Raw genomic sequence first — 8300 nt, 5'->3', positions numbered from 1 at the left:
ATCGGAGTCCATAAAATTGCTTGAGGCTGCAGATTAAAGCGGCGTCCCGCAGGAAGTACTTGGGCCAGGGTGGCTCTAAGGCATCATTATTGATCCTCAGAGCCCGGGCTATCGGATAAGCCGATAAAAAATTTTTGGTTGATTTTTACCCTTCCTGTTCTATATATATATTACAGGGCGGGTGGGAGGGCACAATTTTTCGGTTTTCGACCGATAACTCTCGAACGGATAGGCCGATCCGGGAGATTGAGATGTCAACGGATGCAGAGCAGAGGGCCCCACAATCGCGCCGAACACGGAAAAAAGATCGAAACAATAATAAAAAAGATATAAACGAAAAACTTAAAAATAGCTTAAAAACAGACAAAAACGGGAGATATAAGTAAGTTAAAAGTGGAATTATAATTTTAATAGTGAGAACTGAGTGAGGTATTTTTTTCAGATTTTTACGACAAGAAATGGAGAAAAAATTTTGAAAAATGTACTTCGAATATTTAGAGTTTCGGATCGCTTAAGAAGACTTTCAAGAGCGATCCGATTCTTATAGCGAATAATCGATACAGATTCTGTTTGTAAAAATTAATAGCTCCGGAACGGAGACGCCGATCCGGGAGTGAGATGTCTCGATGGATGCAGGGCAGAGGGCCCTACAAATGCGCCAAAGAGCAAAACAAGATAAGATTACAAATGAACGAATTAAAAATAAAAAACAGAAAAATATAATGAAAAAAGGTGAAAAATTTTTCGGTTTTCGACCGATAACTCTCGAACGGATAGGCCGATCCGGGAGATTGAGATGTCAACGGATGCAGAGCAGAGGGCCCCACAATCGCGCCGAACACGGAAAAAAGATCGAAACAATAATAAAAAAGATATAAACGAAAAACTTAAAAATAGCTTAAAAACAGACAAAAACGGGAGATATAAGTAAGTTAAAAGTGGAATTATAATTTTAATAGTGAGAACTGAGTGAGGTATTTTTTTCAGATTTTTACGACAAGAAATGGAGAAAAAATTTTGAAAAATGTACTTCGAATATTTAGAGTTTCGGATCGCTTAAGAAGACTTTCAAGAGCGATCCGATTCTTATAGCGAATAATCGATACAGATTCTGTTTGTAAAAATTAATAGCTCCGGAACGGAGACGCCGATCCGGGAGTGAGATGTCTCGATGGATGCAGGGCAGAGGGCCCTACAAATGCGCCAAAGAGCAAAACAAGATAAGATTACAAATGAACGAATTAAAAATAAAAAACAGAAAAATATAATGAAAAAAGGTGAAAAATTTTTCGGTTTTCGACCGATAACTCTCGAACGGATAGGCCGATCCGGGAGATTGAGATGTCAACGGATGCAGAGCAGAGGGCCCCACAATCGCGCCGAACACGGAAAAAAGATCGAAACAATAATAAAAAAGATATAAACGAAAAACTTAAAAATAGCTTAAAAACAGACAAAAACGGGAGATATAAGTAAGTTAAAAGTGGAATTATAATTTTAAAAGTGAGAACTGAGTGAGGTATTTTTTTCAGATTTTTACGACAAGAAATGGAGAAAAAATTTTGAAAAATGTACTTCGAATATTTAGAGTTTCGGATCGCTTAAGAAGACTTTCAAGAGCGATCCGATTCTTATAGCGAATAATCGATACAGATTCTGTTTGTAAAAATTAATAGCTCCGGAACGGAGACGCCGATCCGGGAGTGAGATGTCTCGATGGATGCAGGGCAGAGGGCCCTACAAATGCGCCAAAGAGCAAAACAAGATAAGATTACAAATGAACGAATTAAAAATAAAAAACAGAAAAATATAATGAAAAAAAGTGAGAAATTTTTCGGTTTTCGACCGATAACTCTCGAACGGATAGGCCGATCCGGGAGATTGAAATGTCAACGGATGCAGAGCAGAGGGCCCCACAATCGCGCCGAACACGGAAAAAAGATCGAAACAATAATAAAAAAGATATAAACGAAAAACTTAAAAATAGCTTAAAAACAGACAAAAACGGGAGATATAAGTAAGTTAAAAGTGGAATTATAATTTTAATAGTGAGAACTGAGTGAGGTATTTTTTTCAGATTTTTACGACAAGAAATGGAGAAAAAATTTTGAAAAATGTACTTCCAACCTAACCTAACCTAACCTAACCTAACCTAACCTAACCTAACCTAACCTAACCTAACCTAACCTAACCTAACCTAACCTAACCTAACCTAACCTACCTAATGTAGGTATAAGTTTTAATTGTATATAAAATAAGTAAATAAAGGCCCTGAAAAAACATCAGGGGAAAACGGGAGGAACAAATACGAATAGAATTGACCTTTGATGACAAACGGGGTTTTAGCCGGTAAGAGTCCGGCACTGCCTGGGCCATCCATTCCCAGGCGTCCATGAGGGATTTTCCCCGTTTGTCCTAACGTAACTTTTGGCGAAAAAAATAGAGGGAGCAAAGTTTTTAAAAAAAAAAAAAAAAAACCTAACCTACCTACCTACCTACCTACCTACCTACCTACCTTCCTACCTACCTACCTACCTACCTACCTACCTACCTACCTACCTACCTACCTACCTACCTACCTACCTACCTACCTACCTACCTACCTACCTACCTACCTACCTACCTACCTACCTACCGTATAGTACGTCTCCTAGGTTTCGCATCACATGAATAAAATCATTTTATTGAATTGAATTGTCATGTCATGGATACTGATTCACTCAGAATTCTCTCCGGGATTCATGTGAAAATGTAGAAAAACACTTTTTGCATTAATTTACTACGATCAATGGTGGATAGTTCTACAATTGTCCTAGGAATGCCCGCCTCAACTTACTTGTCTACTAACTGAACTATGACATCCTTTTTTTTAATTCAATATATCACAAGACCATATTTATTTTGTTATAAAAATAATAACTAATAAGAACTAATAAGAACTAAAAAAAAAAAAAATCTTAGTTTATTTAATTCCTTATTTATTATAATAAATCTGTCCGGAAATCATAGGCTCAACGCCATAGGTAGAAAACAAATGTTAATGATTTGCTTGATACATTCTACATTCCAAAATAAGAAATATAACTTAGTATTATCTAAGATTGATATGAAGTACAATTTATTATTCTACATTTTACTTACTTTATTGCTAAGAGTAGATAATAATATTTCCTGTATTACTAAGTCCCAAATTAGCTGATAGATGTCGCTTTACAGATTACAACTTTTATTCGATTTGTTACAGCAGATGGCAGCACGGCGAACGCCCATGGATATAGTTTTGATTTGTTACATACATTGAAACTAGATGGCAGCACGGCTGAGCGCCTATATATATATATATATATATATATATATCTAAGCTTTTTGATGACATTCAAGTGTTGGCAGTTGAGTCGAAGGAGGCTGTCTCAGTAAAAAACCATATCATATTTTTTTTTAATGACATAAGAAGTGTCAATTAATTTAAATTATAATTTAAATATTTATTTAAAACTTAGTGATAAACTCTTTTTTTATTAATTAGTATTTTAGTTCAGTTAAGAGTGGAAAGGACAATTCCAGTTCTCTTTAAGGAAAGAAATAAATGGGTTCCTTATATATATATATATATATATATATATATATATATATATATATATAAGGAATATATATATATATATATATATATATATATATATAAGGTTCTAAATATATATATATATCGGAGCGTGGTTACTTTGGTTGTTGATTTGGATAATTAATGAATCGAGTAGTTGGCAATAATGTTTAATGGCTGATTTACTTTTAAGAGCGGGTCACCCCGAATGGAGTTGTAAGTGTCATGGCAACGCGAGTCGTTATGTTTTGACAAGCTTCTCGAATGCGATGGTTTCTTGCAAACCCATTTGCTCTTAATCGAGATGAATTATTGTAATCCTTTGATATTATTGTGGTGTACGATTATTGAATCAATTAATACAGTGATTAGACGATATTAAATACGTTTTATTTTATGAATATCTCCATTGCACGCCCACAGTCTTACAAATGTCGGATCAATCCCCGAACCCAACTGTTCGGCATCCTGCTTCTCCGACATATATATATATATAATTCAGAATTAATCTCTTCTCTGTTAGGTGTAGACTGTAGAGGTTACAAATACCTGGGAAATGTTGATCAGCTACCGGATCACAAACCTACAAAGATCCTAATTCTATCAACTTATTAATAGACAGCTAATTGGATAATATCATTTTTTTTTCTTTCGGGCAAACTCCAGACAATACCAAAGGACTGTATTATTATTATTTTTTAACATTTTAAACAAGGAAGTAGACACAGTTAATCGTTTCTAATCCGATATCCCGACATGAAAGTTGAAAATAATAATTAATTTATTTAAAAATCCATAAATAAAATGCACTTTTTTAAACTTTTGTCAAGTGACACAAAACGCTCCTGATAGGTCGGGCTTATGATGACTTCACTTGCTCTTTAACCTAGTTTGCGTATGTGGATTATATGTGCCTCAGATTACAATACAGGCAAGTGACGTCACCGACCCCATTGCAGAGCTATATTGTCAAAGTAGCGTTTTCGCGCGCTATTTAAATATGGCATTTATAATTTAATATTTTTCAGCAAATATGTACCTACTACAATTAAAAATAATAACTTTTACTGGGTTCCTTAACCTCTACTAAATAATATAAAATGGATTTAAAAAAAAACCAGTCAAATAGCCTATTAACGAATAAAATAATTACACTGAAGATTTACAATTCGTTTATCCAAAAAAAACGCTGAGATTAGACTGCTTATGTTTGACACATTATATATTTCATAATGAAAAAATATATAGTGAATACCTGTAGAGGTCTGGCCTGTTAGCCTGGTTGGTAACCTATCTTAAACATAATATTATCGTTTTTGTAAACAATAACCTTTTAAAACAACTAATCTATTATTAGAAGCGACTATTACAAGCGTTTCCCTCCGGGCCAGGTAGAAAAGGTAGGATGTTTGAAAAGGGCAATATTTGGGTAGAAAGTGAGGTAAAAATCAAACGAAATGGCTATCTCATATTGTACATAACTTTCTAATAGAGTAAGGTCATATTATACTAAATGCGTGTCATTTCAGGCAACACGCGTCTAATAAAATATTTTTCAAATGCGCCTACATACATATAGGCTGTATTCGGTTTTTTATCAAATCGTTAAAAGTAGTAACATTATCTCTCTAAATCTCATTGTATTTGATTAGTTAGTCTAAGCCGAATAACTCTTTAATAATAAAATACTAATAATAATAGATGCTGTAAAAGTGAAACCTCTTTGCAATCAATCACAAATTATTTTTCATTAAATTTTATTGCTCTTTTTTTCATTTACGTCAATGTCGGTTTATGTTTCTGTACTTTATATGTACTTTCATAAATCACAGATGTCATTCGACTCTTACGATGAAAATGACAAATATTACAAAACCATACATTTCGCCTCGTGGTCACTTAACAGTAAATAGAGGAGTTGAAGCAAGAGAAAACGAGATCGCCAATATTCGCTTAGGTACGAGTATCTTTGATATATGCATGGAATCATGTTTGAGTCGAATATTAGTGGTACCTGTATTATCTACAGAAGCAGAACCGTTGAGCTCGAGTCGTGCGCTTACTGAATGCAGCCAAAGCCATGCAAGTGGTGCATTGGCTGCTGGCGACGCGCCGACTCTACCGTCTTCACCACCATCTATATGCGATCAATCTGCTTCTTACGTAAAAGTATATGTATTAATTATTTTTATATCGATTATATATAACATTGTATAAAACACAATAATGTGGTCGTTTTGACAGGTGGTAGTGCAGAAACAGAGGGGGAGGGTAGGAACGCGCCTGCCTGCTGCCTCCAGCCCCACCGCTGTATTTCCGTGCCAAACGACGGTTTCTTCTAAATTACATTAAATATCTAAACTGAAGTACATTTATAAACATACATGATGACCTAATATATAAACCGAAATTGACATAAATATTTCGAGGATACTTTTTTAACGTTTTACAAATGATTACTTACAACTGAATTCACGATGATTGCACCTAACATTGTCGCAATTTCTGTAAATTCTACAAAAACGTATATATCAGTGTGTCGTTTTTAGTTTGCCACTAAGAAAACTCATTACTCGTAATATTTCTCAGCGATTATTTATTTTGTTCTCAATAGCCAGGTGGCGAAAACAACACCATCCCGGCTACAGTTTTGTTAGCTTGCCCGGCCTTTGCTGCACTACATCAGCAATCGTTAGTCATTGGCACTTAGTTATTGGCAATTTCGTATTTAATAGAAGTCGGTTCTAAATAGTATTCTATTATTTAAACAAAGTTGGGACAAAGCCCGATCACTACTCGATACGGGCAAACAAGTCGGTACGCCGTTTCCTGGTGACATGGCAGACGGAAAGTATGCTAATACAGTCCTACAGGACAAAAACAAAAACGAGGTAAAATTATGCCTACTTGATAACCTCTTTGATTTATTATACTACCAATATTATTGTTTACATACTCATAATATAATGATAACATAAAAACTTCATTTTAGAAAAAATCAAGGAAATCCTTGTGGAAAAAAATGTGCGATACAAAAAGACAAGGTCTAGAATTATTTGACAGTGGTAAGAGCAGACTATTTTTAAACGCATTTTAATAAATTATTTTGTAACTATTTTTATACATAGTATACTTCAGATCAAGGACCCGACCGCATTGAGGTATACCACTTTGAAAAGACCAATGAATATCTGTGTGCGCGGGACGCCACAGGAATAACGCACGTGGAGCGTGCGGCTCGATACCTCCGGCGACCCGCCACTGCCTTGCTGTCTGAGCTACTGGCCGTGCCGCGCGTTCTGATTGCCGTACCGGTTGCGATAGTATTGCAGATTGAAAGGTTTAACATTCCAACTACTAACTTATTAATACTATCTGGCTGCATTACTTTTCAATAATTTGGAAAACTTTTATTGATATATTTTTTTGTTTCATTAACAAGATAAATTTCCATAATCTTATACATACATAGATTATCCATTAGGTAGTGAAGATGTCTATGAAGCTAGAATGGTTGATTGGGCAGAATTGCAATAATTCGAGTGAATCTGCCCAATTGACCATTCCAGCTTTAGAGGTATATATGTAAGATAGGCAACTGCTTAGGCCATCGACTAGGGGCAATAAGGAATGGAAATTCATTATTAAGGAAACTGTTAGGAGGTTATTATTTCTCCTATTTGAATAGGGCTTTCCACGTCCTACCTACGAGTACATACATTACAATTGGATTACAAAGTACAAATATTTTGTCCACTCTGTTGCTAGAATGTGACTGAAAGCTTAAGCAATTTCACAAAACTTTCATCATTTGAAAGACATTTTTCTTTCATTCATTCATTCATCTTTTAGGTGCATATTATTGGGAGTGCGCAGCGTAATGACGGGTGCTCTACAGGCCGCGTCGGATCAGTTGCTGAAACCGACTTTAGCATTAGCTTTTAACGCGATAGTGCAGCCGCCTTTAGTATTCGCAACACAAACGGCTAGCGCGCTTCGCGAAGTCATGCGTCCTGTCACACTCGCACTTGGCGACGTTCTTGAGCCATTCACACGCCTGGTATCTTCACTGCGCCTCATCCATATAGAACGTCGATGTACATGTACTCACCAAGTGTGAACTGCTTATTGAATCTTTTTCGCCACATATATCAAATGATAAAAAAAGATTTGTTTGTTTTATTGACAAGTATAAGTCCTTCTAATACAGGGATGGCGGTGCCATTAATAGCTGACGTGCCATTGGTGCCGAACGCGAGTGATTCTACGTTACGAAGTGTTCGGGTACAGTCGGCTTCGTTAGTACATACGAGTACATGTCAAAATGATAATTCGATGCGATCATTGTCTATCGAAAACAGACAGAAACCTTTTAAGTAACGCTTGGCGGGTGGATAACATACGCCAAGCGATACTAAAAAGATCGTGGTCACCAATGTTAGCGTTCGAAGAAGTACTCTCTCTGATCGAGCACTGAGCAGGGACCGCTGGATTGCAGTAAATAGGATTTAAAAAAAAAAACACTATATACATTATTTTTATATATTATATCACATATTATTTATATAATATTTTAAACTGAAAAAAAAGCTGCCAGTGACCACGTCTTCCAAGAAGACGACAAGCTCGAAGTCCAGCGAAGATCTGCTGATGTTCAGCAAAAATATAAAATATATAGAGATGCCAAAATTAAAAAAAAAGT

At 35.5% G+C, this 8300-nt stretch overlaps 1 protein-coding gene across 1 annotated transcript; it reads left to right on the top strand.

Moving 5' to 3' along the window:
* The first annotated feature begins 5474 nt into the window (after positions 1-5474).
* On the top strand, positions 5475-7767 carry LOC125064870. Its single transcript, XM_047672164.1, has 8 exons — positions 5475-5555; positions 5628-5761; positions 5843-5929; positions 6213-6289; positions 6372-6489; positions 6591-6663; positions 6737-6938; positions 7451-7767. Exons 5-8 carry the CDS (start codon positions 6436-6438, stop codon positions 7716-7718), a joined length of 597 nt encoding a protein of 198 aa, XP_047528120.1. The 5' UTR covers positions 5475-5555; positions 5628-5761; positions 5843-5929; positions 6213-6289; positions 6372-6435; the 3' UTR covers positions 7719-7767.
* The last annotated feature ends 533 nt before the right edge of the window (positions 7768-8300 follow it).

The sequence above is a fragment of the Vanessa atalanta genome, chromosome 6, assembly GCF_905147765.1.
Source record: "Vanessa atalanta chromosome 6, ilVanAtal1.2, whole genome shotgun sequence".
In the NCBI taxonomy this organism is placed as follows: domain Eukaryota; kingdom Metazoa; phylum Arthropoda; class Insecta; order Lepidoptera; family Nymphalidae; genus Vanessa; species Vanessa atalanta.
Note: the sequence above shows the minus strand (reverse complement) of the source record. Positions and strands in the feature narration are given on the sequence as shown.

Excerpts from the sequence above, each read along its gene's own strand:
- LOC125064870 (XM_047672164.1), top strand. The coding sequence starts at position 6,436 with ATGGCAGACGGAAAGTATGCTAATACAGTCCTACAGGACAAAAACAAA. Across the intron at positions 6,664-6,736 it reads TCTAGAATTATTTGACAGTG|ATCAAGGACCCGACCGCATT; the intron begins GTAAGAGCAGAC and ends AGTATACTTCAG. Across the intron at positions 6,939-7,450 it reads ATAGTATTGCAGATTGAAAG|GTGCATATTATTGGGAGTGC; the intron begins GTTTAACATTCC and ends TTCATCTTTTAG.